Raw genomic sequence first — 19,451 nt, 5'->3', positions numbered from 1 at the left:
CTGAGTTTTGTGTTTTCAGTACCGAGTGGTGAAGTCCAACCACAGGGCCCTGCATCCACTGAGAGCTGGTGGGAGGCAGCTCTCATATCTCCTTTTGGCACCAGAAAGTTGATATTGTTCAAGAAAAGCTCTCCCAGTAGCTAGTTCTGGACACCCTTTTCCCTTACAGCTGCTGGTGGCATGTCCACACTCAGAGCCAAGACAGTGCTCTCACCATCTTCCATCTTGATCTGCTTCAGCTCTGGCTGCTCCTGCTGGTGACTGCTCTGGCACTGTGTGGGCAGGGAGGCTGATGTGGACGCGTGTGTCACCAACACGTGCAAAGGACCTGCCACTGCATTGTTCACCTGGCCGTGGACCACAGTGGGGACTGACACCACGTGAGTGCCATTTTGTGTTACAGTTTTTATGGGTAGACCCAGAGGTGCCTGTTGCACTATGGTCACCATCTGGACCAGGGTGGTCTGTGCCATCTGGATGATCCGGCTAGCAGTGCCTAGCGTGGCACGGCCAATGATGGGCATAGGCTCTACTTTCACTCTGACTTCCCTGTGATCTCCGTTCTCCTGGGGCTTTCCCAGCACAGCTGCCAGGGTGACCACAGCTTGTCCAGAGACAGTGTACGTGTTCACTGGGGCCAGTCCAACCACACCACTGGTATCTGGTGGACGACATGAACTGTCTGCACAATGGGTGGCTAGGAGGTCGAGTGGTCACTGGGGTGGCTACAGTGTAGGTGACAGGCTTGATGGCTGCCGCTGGATGGTGATTAAGACTGGCTGACTGGACAGAGGTGGTCCTGGTGCACTCTGGGCAAATGGGGCTTCCTGGATGACAGCGAGTCTGGGCTGTGCAGTGCCAGGGGGGCTGGCAAACCTTCCCTCCAGAGGCTCTCAGGGATCTGGGTGCCACTAGAGTGAACACTCCAGACAGCACTCCAGCATGACTGGGAGAGGCTGGGGCACTCCTAGAAGAGAGCAATCCAAGGGGGTTCTAAAGCAAGGCATGCCCCTAGGCCGTCTTTCCTAAAAGCCTGTTCTATTAATTTGCTTTCAGAGGCAGGATCTATCCTCCAGAATGAGCCTTTGCCTGGTTCTTCCTGGGAACTTTGATGAAACAACGGTTCAGCGAGAGACTACGGTGAATTGAATTCTGCCAGCCCTTGTCTGCAGTCCTATAGTAGGGATAATTTCTACCGATGTGTGTATAAATTCCGTTCAGGGTGAGCTGTTAGTCAGGAGCCACTGTAATTCCTTGTACTGTTAGTTGTGCACAGGAGTAAAGTGGCTTCGAATCATCCTTCAGGCTGTCTCCACCTGAAGCTTCCTTTTCATTTTCAGGCTGTGAGTTGTCAGCCATTAAATGGAGGTCAGATGGCATCACTCGGCCCATCTTCTACCATGAAGATCCCGCTCCCTGGGATCTGGAGGGGTAGGAGTTTGCAGCGCTGATGGTTCCTGTGGGGGAGGGCAGAGGGTTGATGAGGCAGGCCAGAGTGTCTTGGGCGAGAGTGCGGCTGCCCAACCTTCACTGCAGACTCAGACACCTCCTGCTTCTCCCTCTTCTCGCTGGACGAGGCAGTGAATGTTATCTTGGTGTTTATGCTCGGGAACCTGAAGATGCACACGTGCGGCAGCTGCAGCGAGCGGCACCTTGGAAACACACCGTCCACGAACATGCTGTCCTGGCCCAGGCAGCGCACTTAGGAGCCACCACTTCCCAGGGGCGTGAGGATCTCGAGGTGGCGCCTGCCACGAGATGAAGCTCAAGTGGCCCAAGTTCATGTCCGCGGAGCCCAGCGACAAGTTGAGGCTGATGGTCACCGAGTGCTTCTTCATCAGATACTTGAACTCGAGGCCCTCCAGGCGCTACAAGGCCCAGTCCCCCAGCAGGGACTCACCGCCTCCACCGGCCCCACCGCCTGAGAGCGAGCCGCGGCCTATACTCTGGTTTTACACTTAATTAGGAAGTGCTTGGGGTGAACTGTATATCAGCATTTAAAAAAATCTAATATCCTTTTGTCCTACACAGAAATGCTGAGAGATCACTGATCTTTTTTTTTTTTTTTGAGGGCGGGGGGACAGAGTCTCCCTCTGTCGCCCAGGCTAGAGTGCACTGGCCTAATCTCAGATCACTGAGGGTTCAAGGAATCTTCCCACCTCAGCCTCCTGAGTAGCCAGGACCCCAGGTGTGCACCACCACCCAGACAACTTCTGTATTTTTAGTAGAGATGAGTTTTCACCATGTTGGCCAGGCTGGTCTTGAACTCCTGACCTCAGATGATCCGCCCGCCTCAGCCTTCCAAAGTGCTGGGATTACAGGCGTGAGCCACTGCACCTGGCTGAGCTCACTGACTTTTAAATGAAGAGAACTAAGTACAAAAAGGTGACATGAACCATCTACTCTGCAGAAGGTAAGAGATCAGGAACAAGAACCCCATCAGTCCAGTTATCTTTTCCACAGTAAAATATCTGATCCCTCACACAGTACAGGGTATTCAGTGATCTCTCTATACCTCTATGCTCTGTAATCATGTTCAGCAACCTGAGTATTTTTCTCACCAGAAATGATCTCTCTCTTCTCTGCTATTAAAAATCACACCTATTTTTCTAAGACAACTTGAATCCCATTTTCTCCACAGAACTTGCCCTGACCAGGCCAGCTTGGTGAGCTCCTCTCCATATTCCGAGTTCACACGGTATCACCATTTTTGCCTTTTACTTAGCATTGATGAAATGCAGCATGTTGCCAGTTCTGGTCTGCTGTTTTGAGCCGCTGTTTATCCCTCCTGCACCTCTTGTTCCAGGTCCTTTATTAAGCATTCCAGGAGCTGTTTCATTTCCATAAAGTGTAATCAATGATTTTCTTTTTTGTGTCTACTGAGTACAAGCTACACACTACTCCACGGCTACAAGAGGCTCTCATTCTCACAGTATATACAGTTTCGCTGCGGACACTGCAGGCACGCGCATCTGAAAAGTCATATGCAGCAGAAAACCATCAAAATGAAAAGAATAGCACAGACAGGAAGTATTCAATGTGTGGAGGAAGGGAGTTCAGGCTGGGCTGAGGAAGAATCCAAGAAGGATTTGGGTCTTGAGAGGGTTGTTAAAAATGGGAAAGTGAAACCAGGTGCGACGGCTCATGCCTGTAATGCCAGCACTTTGGGAGGCTGAGGTGGGCGGATCAAAAGGTCAGGAGATCAAGACTATCCTGGCCAACATGGTGAAACCCTGTCTCTACTAAAAATACAAAAATTAGCTGGGTGTGGTGGCACTCACCTGTAGTCCCAGCTACTCGGGAGGCTAAGGCAGGAGAATCACTTGAACCCAGGAGGTGGAGGTTGCAGTGAGCTGAGGTCATGCTACTGCACTCCAGCCTGGGCGAAAGAGCAAGACTCTGTCTCAAAAAAAAAAAAAAAGGTGGTCAGATGAGCGGAGAGAAGAGGAGGAGAATTGAGGAGAATTGAGGGGCCCTGGCATTCCAAATTATCAAAGGCACAGAGCAAGGATGAACAAGGCCCCACTGGAGGGGAGTGAGCGGATCAGATCGCCTCACCAAAGCAGAAGGCCCAAATAAGGTAATGAATGGGAGATATGCTTGGAAAATTAAAACATGAACAGACTATCAAAGGCTTTAAATGCCCAGGCTAAAACATCTGGACTTGATCTGTGAAGAATGAATACCACTAAAAGTGCATGAGCAGAGAAGAGACAGCATAAATGTAAGAAACTGTCATCTGAAAGCTCACTCCTAGGGAGCTCTCAAATGGGAAAGGTTCTATTCCATTCTGCCTAGAGACAGCAACATCGACCACATGATTTCTTCCAGTCTCAATGTGAAAACCATGATGTCACCCAGCTCACTAGTCTTCCAGAGCCCATTTGCCAACCAGTTCATACCAATCTGCTTTCTTCTTTCTGTTTGTAGCTCTTGCTTTGATCCTCCTCACTCTCCTTCTTCCCATCTAAATATTCTCCAAGTGCTTCCCTGTGATGGAAAAAATAATAATAATAAAACAAAAAATGAAGTTATTTCTTGTACTTAAATTCTATATTTAAAGGTTTTGGCCTGACACAGTGGTTCATGCCTGTAATCCCAACACTTTGGGAGTCCAAGACAGGAGGATTGCTTGAGGCCAGGAGTTCAAGATCAGCATGGCCAACATAGCAAGATGCCATCTCTATTTATGTAAATAATAATAATAATAATGGTTCCATTGTACTTCATATATAAATATATATTCCATATGGATTAAAATTTAAATATTGGCCAGGCACGGTGGCTCACACCCATAATCCCAGCATTTTGGGAGGCCAAGGCAGGAGGATTGCTTTAAATCAGGAGTTTGAGACCAGCCTGGGAGACATAGAGAGACCCTGTCTCTATCATAAAGAAAAAATTAAATATTTTTAAAACTACAGTCATAAGAAACACTAGAAGTAAATACAGGAGAATATCTATACAATCTTAGCATAGAAAACCCATCTTTGAATAAGATCAAACTCAGAAAAAAAAAATTAAAATATTTTACTTTGTAAAATATAGAAATTTTATCCTTGAAAGTCAAGGGATAAACTCGCAAAAGATATTTGACAAAATTTTACTATCCATAAAATAGGAAGGGCTCCTTCAAATTAATACACAAAAGATAAAATACCAAAGAGAAAAACGGGCAGAGGATATGAACAGGCAATTTCCCGAAGAAATACAAATCGCAAATAGCCATTTGAAGATAGAGTCAGCTTCACATATAATCAGAGAACCAAAACCCTGTGAGTCATCATTACCCTATTATCAGACTAAAAAAAGATTTTAAAAATTGACAATATCAGGTGGGAGCCCAGCTTTCCACACTCCAAGGGTGGGAATGTAAAGTGTAAAAATCTATCTAAAAGGCAATTTGGCAAGATTTGTCAAAAACTTAAAAGTGCCTCCCCTCTGACCCAACAATCCTATCTTTAGGAATTTTTTATAGAAAGCCTTCACAAGCACAGAAATAAATATGAATGCACAAGAAAGATGATTGTAGCACTGACTATACTAGCAAGAGCATGGAAACATTCTACAGACATATTAATCGCTGACTAATTAAGAAGAAACATTTTAAAAATACTTTGTAGCCTACAAAAACAATGGTGCAAAACCTAGCAGCAAGGGAAAATGTCCACAGCCGTTAAGTGAACGAAGCCAGTTGTAGAACAGTATGTAGACTATAATGTACATTTTCTTTTTAAAACAGGTTTATATGTGCACGGGACATTTTCTGGAAGGGTATATGACAAACAGATAACAGCAATTTCTTAAGGAACAGATTTTCTACATTTTTGTATTGCATGAATTTTATAAATAGTGCATGTGTGTGTGCTTGTCTGTATGTGAATCAGAAAACAAGACTAAAGGGGCGGTGGCGAGATAAGGTTCCAGATTATGGACTTCAGAGGAAGCATGGGGGAATGACCTCACCAACCCCCACACTACTTACATCACTGAGACCCAGCTCTCTCCTCTGGCACACAGTGGCCATAAGGGCTCCCAGTACTGCCTTAGGAAAAATGAAACCAACATCCAACATGACACAGATTTTTTTTTTTTGAGACGGAGTTTCGCTCTTTTTGCCCAGGCGGGAGTACAATGGCACGATCTCGGCTCACTGCAACCTCTGCCTCCCAGGTTCCAGCGATTCTCCTGCCTGTCAGCTCTCTTTATCTCATTCTTTCTCAACTTTTTCTAACTCTGACTTCCCTCTCTACTCCCTTTGTTCAAAGTCCAGGACAATCCTACCTAGTGTAACACTAGTTTGGAGATAAAGAGCTGAGTTACCATCCTCCACTCCCAATCTAAGCAAAACCCTTGGTTTTTTTTCTTGCCATTTCATTGACTTCCTTATTCTTATTGAACATGTTCTTTGTTTTCTTACTAAGCAAACTTATTGTTCCATTTTACTCAGGTCTTCAGCTATTGCCAGGCTTATCATGTTCCCATCACACTCAAAAAGTTCCCTTGACTTTCTACTTTGACTACCAATTAATGACCAACTCTAAAGAATCCCTTCCAACTGCTTTCTGGATCAAAGATCAGGGCTTCAGAAAGAAAAAAACGATGATGCAGTCCAGATATGCTACATATTTTTTTTCTTAGAGTCTTCCTCTGTCATCCAGGATGGAGTACAGTGGAGCCATTTCAGCTCACTGCAGCCTCCACCTCCCAGGTTCAAGCAATTCTCCTGACTCACCCTCCCAAGTAGCTGGGATTACAGGCACGCACCACCAGGCTCGGCTAACTTTTGTATTTTTAGTAAAGATGAGGTTTCACTGAAGCAGGAGCAGCTATGAGAAACAGACCTCTTGGACACCGAACTAGGAAGGAAGGAGTGATTTATTTCAACTGGGAGCAAGGCACATAGCTGCCCAATAGCCAAGCTCCTCTAACAGAGAAACTTGGCCTTTATGTAGGATTACAACTCTAGATATTACGCATGAAAGGGTCTTGGGTTTACAGCCTTAGAAATTACATGTGAAAGGGTCTTGGGTTTACAGCTTTAGAAATTACATGTGAAAGGGTCTTGGTCTGAGGAGTAGGCACGGGGTAGGTGTTTGATCTTGTTTTAGTAAAAACAATGCCTTCCGGAGAGATTCCCCCATACTATGCCTGCTATCTATAGGAAGGCAATTAAGGAGGTGCGGGTTGGCCAGCCTTTTCTTCTATTGAAATGCAGTGTAGAAGTCAAGGGGGAGGTGATCCTAGATGCTCGGGTCTCTTTCCTCACTTCACTGCATTGCCCGGGCTGCAGACATGCTATAAATTCTTATTAACTAGTTTTAACTTAAATCTCATCACTGGCTTTTATTCATCATTTTTTGCAGCTTAGCACTGTACTGTCCAAATATGGTAGCCATTACCACATGTGGCTATAAAGCCCTTGAAATGTGGCTGGTGCAAACTGAAATGTGCTATGAGTATAAAATACACTCTAGATGGATTTTGAAGACTTTGAACGAAAAATATTTGCAATATATTTCATCAGTCTGATTTATACTGATTGCATATTAAAATAATACCTTTATATATTGGGTTAAATAAATTATTAATTTCACCTGTTCTGTTTTTAGCACTTTCAATGAGACTACTGCAAAACGTGAACTGACATATGTGGCTGATATTGTATTTCTGTTGTTCAGCAATGACCTAGTATATTCTCCAAAGGAACTGTCTCAGACTTCTGTCTCTTCAGATTTGAGCTCCCTCCAGGGACTGAGTCCTCTTTTGGGAAGCTGTTTCCTCACCACCGCCCCATGTATGTGGTCTAAATGGGAGCTGCCATCTTGAATACTCCACTTCCTGACCAAAGTCCATTCTCAGGATTAAAAAAAATTGGAACTCGGTTGATAATCTACCTGGGTTTAGAGTTCTAGGTTGGAAATAACTTTCCTTCACTGTTTCCTTCCAGTGTTGCTAACTGAGAAACCTGAAGTCATTCTGTCTTTTACCTCTCTTTGTATGTGACCATGTTTTTGTTTTTTGTATGTGACCATGTCTTTGTTTTTAACTCTGGAAGCTTGTAGGCCCTTTCTCTTTGTTCTCTGTGTTCTGAACTTTCTCAGTGGTGTGCCTTAGTGTGGGTCTATTTTCATCCACTATGTTAGACATTTCAATCAGGAACCTCATGATCTTCACGTCTGTGCCATGTTCTTGAATTCTTTCCGTGAAAGTATCCTCCCCACTCCATTTAATCTGTCTTTTCTTTCTGGATCTAGAAAAGTGATAATATCCTCTAATTTTAAAAAATATTTTTCTCTGGCTGGGTACAGTGGCTCACGCCTGTAATCCCAGCACTTTTGGAGGCCAAGGCGGGTAGATCACCTGAGGTCAGGTATTCAAGACCAGCCTGGTCAACATGGTGAAACCCTATTTCTACTAAAAATAGAAAAGTTAGCCAGGCGTGGTTGCAGGTGCCTGTAATCCCTGCTACTTGGGAGGCCGAAGCAGAAGAATTGCTTGAACCCAGGAGGTGAAGGTTGCAGTGAGCCAGGATCATGCCATTGCACTCCAGCCTGGGCAACAAGAACAAAATCCATCCTAAAAATAATAGTAATAATATTTTCTCTATAAGTTTCTACCTTTTTTCTTTGTGCTCTATTTTCTAGGGGATTTCATCATCTTTATTTTTCAATCCTTCTAATGTTTTCTATTTCTATATTTTTAATTTCTAAGAGGTGTATTTTTTTTCTCTGAACACTCCTTTTAATAGCATTCTATTCTCGTTCCATGGTTGCCATATCATCTCTTTTTTCTCCTGAGGATCTGTTTTTCCCCCTTTTTTCCCCTAAAGACTTCAAAGATCTGAATGATCATCTTTTTGTGGTATTACTGTTTTTTTTCTTCTCACATAGTCTTAATTCCCTCTTAGGTGCTGTTTTCTATTTGTTAATTTTTGTGTCTACCTTTCATGTTGAAGATTTTCCTCACATGCATAGATATCCTTGGTTACTGACTCATGATAAGAACTAAACGGCCTATGAAAAAATTAAATTAGGCTGGGCACGGTGGTTCACGCCTGTAATCTTAGCACCTTGGGAGGCCAAGGTGGACAGATCACAAGGTCAAGAGATCGAGACCATCCTGGCCAACCTGGTGAAACCCATCTCTACTAAAATTACAAAGATTAGCTGGGCGTGGTGGTGTGCACTTGTAGTCCCAGCTACTCAGGAGGCTGAGGCAGGAGAATAGCTTGAACCCGGGAGGCAAAGGTTGCAGTGAGTCAAGACCATGCCACTGCACTCCAGCTTGGCTACAGAGCGAGACCTTGTCTCAAAAAAAAGGAAAAAATTAAATTAAAACATTGGCAAAAAATAAACAAACACTGTTTTACATGCAAAAAATCAAGCTAATGATAAAACAACTCTTATGAGGTAGATTTAAAGCTGTTTTCACTTATATCATGTAATCGTAAAACTTTGAGTTCCATTATTCTAGTTGTGGCTGAATGTGTCTATTGCTCTTATTTTCAAAATGTTCCCCAAATTCTTGCCTATCTTGTCTGAGATGTACCAAAGACCTAAAGCTACAAGTGTAATGGTAACTTTCATGACAATTTAGGGGAAGGACACTAATACTACCAATTTTAATGTTGCCATGTTCATAGTAGCTACCTAGTTGTTGCTGAAGCAAGAGTGGCTTTAAAAAGAAACAACTATATAAAGGATGGTTTGTTTTGGTTACGTGTACCTAAACGCACCTGATTACACAGAATCCAAGAATTTAGAGAAAATAAGGACAATTTAGGATCATTTCAATCTAAGTCCCTAGCCATTTGGAAGCTTGCAATATGGTGTCAGGATAAAGCAGAAAAAATAAATTGTAATCGTATGACAAATAAAAATTTAAACATTAAAAACAAGCTGATGGGGCTGGGCACAGTGGCTTACGTCTGTAATCTCAGCACTTTGGGAGGCCAAGGCAGAAGGACCAGGAGTTTAAGACTAGCCTGGGCAACATAGCAAGACCCCATCTCTAAAAAAAAGAAAATTTAGTTGGGCATGGTGGTGTGCACCTGTAGTGCCAGATACTGGGGAGGCTGAGGCAGGAGGATTGCTTGAGCCCAGGATTCAAGGTTATAGTAAACTATGATCAAACCACTGTACTCCAGCCTGGGCGATGGAGTGAGACTCTGTTCCTTAAAAACTAAAAAATAAATAATAAAAATAATTTTTTTTAAGCTGATGGGAGCTGTGAATACAAGGGTGTGCCTTAACAGCTGCATGTCAGTGTGGGCTGATTTAATCAGGCTGTTTTGTGAGCAAACCCAATGTTAGTGTTTTTATTATTTATTTATTTATTTATTTAGAGACAGAGTCTCCCTCTGTCACCCAGCTGGAGTGCAGTGGCGCGATCTTGGCTCACTGCAACCTCCGCCTTCCAGGTTCAAGCAATTCTCATGCCTCAGCTCCCAAATAGCTGGGATTACAGACATGCACCACCACACCTGGCTAATTTTTGTATTTTTAGTAGAGACAGGGTTTCACCATGTTGGCCAGGCTGGTCTTGAACTCCTGACCTCAGGTTATCCGCCCACCTTGGCCTCCCAAAGTGTTGGGATTACAGATGTGAGCCAGTCCAGCCAGCCCGACATTAGTGTCTTTAAATCCTTCTTTCGGGGCTGGTCGAATTCCACAGAGGAACTTCTCAACCTCTTGCATGGAATGTGAAGGCCGAAGTGCCAGCATTCCAGGAACTGGTGAGAGGAGAGCTGGAAGGTCTGGGATCCAGTGTGCATATGTTCTCTGAATCCCCTTGTTTTCCATGAAGTATCCTTGCCTTGTCTCTGTCTAGCATCCCCCAAGCCCTAGACACTCCGCTTGACTTTCTCCAAACCTCCAGTCTTCTGTGCAAAGAGAAAGAAGGGGTCTGGGCATCCACCTATTAATTTTCCAATCAGTTGTCCTTATTTTGGTTCATTTCCTCACCTCCACTTCCAAATGTCAACTGAAAAACAGAATCCACAAAATTAAAAGAAAACTCTATTTCTAAAGGTCACAACCTGTAGGCGGGAAGCAAGCCTTCAACTGAAACTGGGAAGCAGGCTTTGCAGGTGAGAAAATAAGGCAGATATTTATGCTAGGCAGGGAGGCAGGATACGCATATTCTACAGGATATAGGAGAAGGCTGTGAATATTTACGGAGAAAACTCATTACGCATGTGCACTAGGCTTACGTGTGAGGAACGTGAGACAACACACTACTCGTTCACTTTGGGTTGGAGATTTAACATTTAGATGTACTACAACTAGGTCATAAATGCAAAAAGGTGACACTTAGGGCATAAATCCAGGATGTGTGCAGTCTCCGGAAACAAGTCCAAGCTGGCCTGAAGTTGGCAGTTGTCCAGGAGGAAGAGGTCTTTGTGGTCCACGGTGGTTGTCAGGTTGGAACCATAGACATGAAGATGGTGCCGGGTGGTCAAACGTATTAAGCCAAGGAGTCTTCTGGCTTTTTGTCATCTTCCAGTCAGCCGTAGACCTCATAATAATTAGTAAAGGAATGGAGACAGCGGCAAGTGGACATGACCAGTCTCTGTCCTGTCACAGCTAAAGGCTATGGACTTTGAGGTCTCTCAGCAGCAGAGGTCCTGTCAGTCCATTTAAAGGGCCACAGGACTTTTTAAATCCTCACGGATGAATATGATGCCACCAATCTCCTAGTCTCTGGAGATTTCACACAGAGTAAATCAAGGGGGTTCTCAGCTTTCTTCACTATCAGCTTATTTTTCCATCTTCTTGAATCTGCTCACCCATTTATCATTTATTTTGCGCTTCCCAGCTTCCACAATTTCGTTGCTGTTGAGTCCTCTGTTCTTGACTTTGTGGATTTGTCTTTTTTACTTAATCCCCTTAAATGTCATTTTAATGCAATTTAGACAGAGATCTAAGGTCGATGTCTGTATGTATTCCATCTGGCATTTCTACCCAGAAGTGACATCTCCCAGCCAGGTGCGGTGGCTCACACCTATAATCCCAGCACTTTTTGAGGCCAAGGTGGCAGGATCACTTGAGGTCAGGAGTTGGAGACCAGCCTGGGAACACGGTGAAACCCCATCTCTATCAAAAATAAAAAAAAAATTAGCAGGATACGGTGGTGTGCACCTGTGGTCCCAGCTACTGAGGCGGCTGGGGTGGGGGGTGGGGATCACCTGAGTCTAGGAGGTGGAGGTTGCAGTGAGCCAAGGTCGCACCACTGCATTCCAACCTGGGTGACAGCGTGAGACCCTGTCTCAAAAAAAAAAAAAAAAAAGTGACGTTTCCCAGAAACGTCAAACCTAAACTAAGACACCACAGATTGGGAGTTTCAGAGGCATTAGCACAGTATTCCTATTCTTTTTTTTTTTTTTGAGAAGGAGTCTCGCTCTGTCATCCAGGCTGGAATATAGTAGCACGATCTTGGCTCACTGCAACCTCCCCCTCCCAGGGTTCAAGCAATTCTCATGCCTCGGTCTCCCAAGTAGCTGAGATTACAGGAGTGTGCCACCACGCCCAGCTAATTTTTGTCTTTTTAGTAGAGACAAGGGTTTCACTATGTTGGCCAGGCTGGTCTTGAACTCCTAGTCTCAAGTGATCTCCCCATCGCAGCCTCCCAAAGTGCTCGGATTACAGGTGTGAGCCACCACGCCTGGCCACATTCTTTATCTTTATATGACATTTGACTCTGTTAACTTTCACTTTAACACTACACCTCATGACGTAAGAAGGCCCAGGCAGCTACAGCAGTGGGTATCACAGGCAACCAAGGAGTACACTGGTGATAGATAATGTAAAAACAATACAACTGCTTTTCATCACCACATGTACCAGCAATTCAAAACAATGTCAGTGATAAAGTACTTCTTTCTGAAAAAAACTTTCATCAATCTAAGTTCTGATCCACTGCTGCAATTACTGTTGGTTATTAATAATAAATAAGTAAGATTCAATATAGCATATTTGAATCTCTTTTCCTTTAATTAACAGAGAAGGTAATTCAGGGAACTTCCAGGCACGCACAGACTCAGCTGCATGCATTTGTTTTGAGAGCACACTGAAATGGTACAGCATGATCCAAACTCGCTCACCCACAATGCGTGGCCCCAACCACTAACAAAGAATAAAGAGTAGGAATAATGTGCTAATGCACTGAAACTCCCAATCTCTGGTTCTCAGTTCAAGTTTAACATTTCTGGGAGAGCTACTAATATGCCTGCAGAATAGAGATTTATCAAACAACGGCACAGTTATTGTAAAGACAAAGAAACAAACCCGAGTTACTTCAGTGCTCCCATTCTACATGCAACTCATTCTCTCTCTCTCTCTTTCTTTTTTTTTCTTTTTTTCTTTTTTTGAGGCAGAGTCTTGCTCTGTTGCCCAGGCTGGAATACAGTGGCACAATCTCAGCTCACTGCAACCTCTGCCTCCCAGGTTCAAGCAATTCTCCTGCCTCAGCCTCCTGAGTAGCTGGGATTACAGGTATGCACCACCATGCCCGGCAATTTTTTTTGTATTTTTAGCAGAAACGAGATTTCACCATGTTGGTCAGGCTGGTCTCAAATTCCTGACCAGGTGATCCATCTGCCTCAGCCTCCCACAGTGCTGGGATTAAAGGCATAAGCCACCGCGGCTGGCCATGCAACTCATTATCCTAACCTTACAAAGTCACTCTTTCGGAAACATCTCTTCATGTGATTTTTTTTCCTTTCTTCCTCCAAAATGCATTAATGTAATTAAAAGTATTAATCCATTACTTTTGTTCTGTACTATAAACTTTATCTTCATTTAAAAAATGTTAATGACAGCCAGGTACAGTGGCTCATGCCTGTAATTCCAGCACTTTGGGAGGCTGAGGTGGGCAGATCACAAGGTCAGGAGTTCAAGACCAGCCTGACCAACATGGTGAAACCCTGTCTCTACTAAAAAATGCAAAAATGAGCCAGACGTGGTGGTGCATGCCTGTAATCCCAGTTACTCAGGAGGCTGAGGCAGGAGAATCACTTGAACCCGGGAGTCAGAGGTTGTGGTGAGCTGAGATCGCACCATTGCACTCTAGCCTGGGCAACAAGAGTGAAACACCGTCTCAAAAAAAAAAAAAAAATGTTAATGGCATGGTTATAGCATGGTTATATAAACTAAGCTCAGTAAAGGAAAATGTTCACTGTCTGCATTTTTTTCAAGCTACGATTATTATCTGTGTTTTAAAAATGAGCTGCTGCAGGTGCTAAGTTGGTTAGGTCTGCCACTGCACCTCACATCCTTGTTTTTGCACCAGCCTCAAATGGCCATTCTTTTTTTTTTTTTTGAGACAGATCTTGCTCTGTCACCCAGGCTGGAGTACAGTGGCCCGATTTTGGCTCACTGCAACCTCTGCCTCCCAGGTTCAAGCAATTCTCCCTGCCTCAGGCCTGTGGACTTGGCCAGCCATCATGTCTCTAATTGCCAAAAGTATAATTGGGACTGATATACTTAGAAGTTTGAAGAACTCCACTCTTGGCCTATCAGTAGAGCTATCACAGCGGAGAAGGCCAAAAGAACAGCTCTGAAACTGCACCTGAGTAGATAAAAAACAATGTTGTTGCTGAGGGGCATTGGTGGGGATTGGTGTCACCTTGAAGGATCTCAACAATTCAGGAATGGTGATCTCTATCAAATTTTCTTTTAATTCATGGGCCTGGCACTTGCAGAAACTGAATGGATCCTAGAAAATAACTGTCAACTACCAGAAGCTCCACAGGTAGCACTCCTGAACACAGCGTCTATGCAACTGTGGTAAGCTTCGCTAGAGCAAATTTGTATGGCCTCCGGCACAGTACATGTGGCTACTGATTGGGCCAAATGTATGCTTTTCTACCTCAGTCAGGAAAAAGAATCAGGAAGTCCACATTCACATGGAACAGACAATGATAATCACTTACATGTCTGTCACACTCACAGGACCACGGTAATTCTCCTGATCTCTGTCATAATATATTCTGAATATATCAGGGACATCTCGATATCCCAGAGAACATCACATGATCCAGTACTTCAACACTGGCAAACTGTGGCCTGTGGGCCAAATCCAGTCCACTATCTGTTTTTGTATGGCTTCCAGGCAAATAATGATTTTTACAATTTTTTTTTTTCAAGATGGAGTTTCACACTTGTCACCCAAGCTGGAGTGCAGTGCCGTGATCTCAGCTCACTGCAATCTCCGCCTCCTGCGTTCGAGCAATTCTCTGCCTCAGCCTCCCAAGTAGCTGAGATTACAGGCACGCACCACCACACCCCACTAGTTTTTGTATTTTTAGTACAGACGGGGTTTCACCATGTTAGGCAGGCGGGTCTTGAACTGCAAACCTCAGGTGATCCTTCCACCTTGGCCTCCCAAAGTGCTGGGATTACAGGCATGTGCCACCGCACTGGACAATTTTTATAATTTTAAATGGTTAAAAAAAAAAAAGACCAGAATGAATAAGTAGAGCAGAGAGGATTTTTTAGGGCAGTGAAAATATTCAGTATAATACTATACTGGTGGGCACGTGTCACTATAAATTTACCCAAACCCATAGGATGTACAACACCAAAAAGAAACCCTAAGGTAAACGATGGAGTTTGGGTGATAAAGATGCGTCCAGGTTCATATATTGCTACAAACGTGCCCTCCGGTGCAGGATGTTGACAGTGGTAATTCTCCTGAGCTGTGCACATGTGGGGGCAGGGAGTATATGGGGATGCTGTCCTTTCTGATCAGTTTTGCTGTGATCCTAAAACTGCTCTAAAAAAAAAAGTTTATTATCATTATCATTATTATTATTATTATTATTTTTGGAGACAGAGTCTTGCTCTGTCGCCCAGGCTGGAGTGCAGTGGCACGATCTCAGCTTATTGCAACCTCTGCCTCCTGGGTTCAAGCAATTCTCCTGCCTTAGCCTCCTGAGTAGCTGGGATTAAAGGTGCCTGCCACCATGCCTGACTAATTTTTGTATTTTTAGTAGAGACAGGGTTTCACTATGTTGTCCAGGCTGGTCTTGAATTCCTGACCTCATGATCCGCCTGCCTCAGCCTCCCAAAGTGCTGTGATTACAGGTGTGAGCCACTGTGTCCAGTTTATTATCTTTTTTAATCAAAAGAAGGCTATTTTGTGAGACATGAATAGTCTGTGAAATTCAAATTTCAGTGTTCATAAATAAAGCTTTATTGGAACACAGCCATGCCCATTTGTTTATGTCTTGCCTGTAGCTGCTTTTCTACTACAATGGCAGTTCAGCAGCTGGGAAAGAGGCCAGAGCATTCAAAAAGCCTAAAATATTTACTATCTGGCCCTTTACTGAAAGGGTTTGCCAGCCCCCTGCATTCCACTGACGGACCTGCAGCAATCAGCCAGGAAGAGCTAGTGATGGAAACACACTGCAGGGCGTGGTGAGACATGTGTGCTCCAGACGGTGGGCAATCAACCCTATGAAGACCCAGGGGCTGCCATGTCACTCAAGTTTGTTGAGGTCCAGTGGTCAGTGGCATACTGGGATAGCCTATCAAGTAAAAAACAAATCTACTGCATCTTGCATCCTCAACAGAGAAGGAAACTCAATGCCTCTTAGGCCACTTTGGATCCTAGAGGCAATACATCCCACACTTAGGAATACCATTCAGGCTGACACAAAAAGCTGCCAGCTTTGAGTGGTGCCTAGAACAGGAAAGGACCCAGGCCACAGTGTAAGCAGCCAGGCTACTTGGGCCACATGATCCAGCAGACCCTATGGTTTGGGGGTGCCTGTAGTGAAAAAGATGCCATGCGCAGTTTATGGCAAACCCCAGTGGGAGAATCATGACCTAGACCCAGACATGAGCTGAGTATCTCACATCCATCAAAGTCATGAAGTTGGGTAGGCCCAGAGGCAGGCCATTGTAAGATGGAAATGGTGGATCTGTGATGGAGCCCAAGCAGGACCAGAGGGCACAAGTCAGCTGCATGAGCAGGTTGCCCAGACCCAGACATCGCCTTCCATGTTTGTACCAATGCCTCTTCCCATGGCCCAGGAGAAGTCCTATATGACCAGCTGAAGAAAGAAGAAATAGCCCAAGTTTAGTTTATGGATCAGCTGGCAGGGTTTGTGGGTTCAGGCTAAAAATGGACAGCAGCTGCACTGCAAGCCACATTCAGGGATGGCCTTGAAAGATAGTCATGAAAAGCCTTCCAAATGGGCGGAGCTTCAAGGGGCACACCTGGTCATGGAGTTTGTATGGAAGGAAAAGTGACTCACGGAGCCTAGGCCAGCACCACTATCCAGGGGGTTGAGGAGTGTCTGAAGTTCAAGCATGGAATCCTATACAATAAACCCTCTGACCAAGTGACTCACTTCACAGCAAAAGAGGTGCAGAAGTGGGCCCATGACTACTAGTCATAGTACATGCACAACTTCCAGAATCGGCCAGCCTGATGGTGTTGAATGGCCTGATGGAGGCACAGCTGCAGCCCCAGCTCGGAGGCCCTGCACTAAAGAATGGAGTGCCACATTCTTGAATGCAGTACTGCACTAAGCCAGTGACTTTGTGTGACTCTGTCCCAGAAGAAAAAAATACCTGGGACTGACAACCAGTGTGTAGAAGCTGGAGTGGCCTCACTTATCATCATTCCTAATGACTCATGGGGGACTCTGTGCTTCCTGCATCCACAACTCTGGCGTCTGCAAGGTCAGAAGTCCTGGTTCCCAAAGGGGTGTGTTCTTGCCAGGGCACAAAGCAAGGATCCCATTGAACTACAAGTGATAGCTGCCACCTGGGCACTTTGGACTCTTGGTGTCCAATGAGCAGCAGACGAGAAGTCACCATCTTGGCAGGGCAACTGACCCTGACCGGCAGAAGGTCTAAGTGCACACGATGAGGATGTTCAGGAATTCAGGTGCCTCCGGGCCCTCCCTTAGCCCACTGTGGCTGTGAGTGGATGGGTACAGCAACCCTAGCCTCAGTGGGTATGGTCTTCAGACCTTCAGGAATGAGGGTTTCCGCTAAACAACCATGTAAGCCATTTAGACCAGTGGAAGTGATAGTTGAGGTCCACTAAGTAAATACTTATGGAGGGAAGGAAGGTTGGGAGGGAAGGAGGCAAGACCCCAGAGGGCAGGTCACAGGTCGCCTGATTCCTCCGTGTACTGTCCAGTGCCTGAGCCACAGCTCTCAACCAAGCAATAACTGGATGAGCATTTCCGTCTCTGACTTTACAACAGTGTTAAACGTTTCTTTTTCTTTTCTTTTTTCTTTTTTTTTTTTTTTTAGACATGACCTCGCTCTTTCACCCAGGCTGGAATGCAGTGGCTCGATCTCGACTCACTGAAACCTCCGCCTCCCTGGTTCAAGCGATTCTCGTGCCTCAGCCTCCCAAGTACCTGAGACCACAGCCGCGCGCCACCACGCCCGATTAATTTTTTGATGTTTTCTAGAAATGGGGTCTCTCTATGCTGCCCAGGCTGATCTCGAACTCCTGGGCTCAAGTGATCCGCCCGCCTCCGCCTCTGTAAGTGCTGGGAAGACAGGAGAGAGCCACCACGCCCGGCCCAGCTTTTTACTTTCCCATACTCTGCCTGAACCTTCCGGAAGAAACGTTTCTATCTCATCAGGAAACCAGCCCCTGCTGCGCGGATCCCACCCTGCCCGCCTCCGCGCTCACCGCCTCTGGGCTTCCAGGCGCGCTGCGATGCGGAGGCGCCGAGCCTGGATGCGCTCCTGAGGGTTGTCGGAGTGCACCGAGGGCTCGACAATCTGCGTGGACAAGTGCTCGTCCACATCCGGCTCCAGGCCCTCTAGGGACCCCGGCGGATTCATGGCAGGAGCCCCCAGGCGGCTCCCTCCGGTCCACCTCCGGACAGCAGGCTGGTTGCTAGGAACAAGCCGTTGCCAGGGAGAGGTCACCTGAGCCACCGCCCAGTGGTTGCGCACGCAGCTCCCCGGGCCCCGCCCGCCGCCGTTCGAGCGGCGCATCCCAGCCTCTGCTTGATGCCTTTCCCGCCTGTGGGATGTTAGGTCTGTCAGCCCCGGTCGTATTAGAGGAGTTGTGGAGTCTCACCACGAGACTGGAGGACTAAAGAGCTGGACCAAGCTGTGGTTCATCACTTACTGACCCAGATGATTAATTCATCTTTCATTCATTCATCAAATATTCCTCCAACTCATATTCACCAAATAAAATTGAGCTCCTACTCTGTGCCAAGCGCTGTGCTAGCGCTAAGGATACAGGCATTGTCCTGTCTTCATAGAGAGTACTGAGTAACAGGTATGCGCTAAAGAATATTGCATCCATCCATTCATTTTTGCGCTTCTATTTGATGTACTCGGCAGTCTCCTCTAAACTGAAACCACCCTGCCATCAATAAATTTATACCCAGCAAGGAATTATCTTCTGTAGCATTTTTCAGCATGGCTGCAACCTAAAACAATCCCATCGTCACCATGTGCAATCAAATACGAAAGAGGAAAACAGTCCGTGAGAGGGGTGAGGATATAAAAGTTAGAAATGCAGAAGCATTGCGGTGAGCCGAGATCGCGCCATTGCACTCCAGCCTGGGTAACAAGAGCAAAACTCCGTCTCAAAAAAAAAAAAAAGAAAAAGAAAAAAGAAAGAAAGAAAGAAAGAAAAGAAAAGAAATGCAGAAGCACTGTTAAATTCTCAGCTATCTCCAGAAAGGCACTATCTCCTGGGAGTCTCATTGTCAACAAAAATAGTGTTCTCATTTAGAATTAAAACCAAACGGGCCGGGCGCGGTGGCTCACGCCTGTAATCCCAGCACTTTGGGAGGCCGAGGTGGACGGATCACTTGAGATCAGGAGTTCGAGACCAGCCTGGCCGACATGGCAAAACCCCGTCTCTACTAAAAATACAAAAATTAGCTGGGTATGGTGGTGGGCGCCTGTAATCCTAGCTACTCGAGAGGCTCAGGCAGGAGAATCGCTTGAATG

The 19,451-nt window shown here is 45.4% G+C and overlaps 1 protein-coding gene and 1 pseudogene across 3 annotated transcripts in view; both read right to left on the bottom strand.

Moving 5' to 3' along the window:
* DRC1 (dynein regulatory complex subunit 1) overlaps positions 1-18,320 on the bottom strand; it is a 58,986-nt gene extending 40,666 nt beyond the window's left edge. The window contains exons 1-2 of one of the 3 annotated variants that reach the window (XM_012475554.2): positions 18,166-18,320; positions 3,903-3,990 (exon numbers count right to left, since the gene is read on the bottom strand). In XM_012475554.2, the coding sequence (XP_012330977.2) occupies positions 3,903-3,990; positions 18,166-18,320 (243 nt within the window). Of the gene's footprint in view, positions 1-3,902; positions 3,991-5,485; positions 5,731-18,165 lie in introns of those variants that run through there. The other 2 variants (XM_064364262.1, XM_064364264.1) reach the window with 2 other exon arrangements.
* On the bottom strand, positions 141-2,682 carry LOC105733072 (forkhead box protein K2-like; annotated as a pseudogene).
* Positions 18,321-19,451: the final 1,131 nt, after the last annotated feature.

The sequence above is a fragment of the Aotus nancymaae genome, unplaced genomic scaffold, assembly GCF_030222135.1.
Source record: "Aotus nancymaae isolate 86718 unplaced genomic scaffold, 86718_ANA_hifiasm-v0.15.2.pri h1tg000057l, whole genome shotgun sequence".
In the NCBI taxonomy this organism is placed as follows: Eukaryota; Metazoa; Chordata; class Mammalia; order Primates; family Aotidae; genus Aotus; species Aotus nancymaae.
Note: the sequence above shows the minus strand (reverse complement) of the source record. Positions and strands in the feature narration are given on the sequence as shown.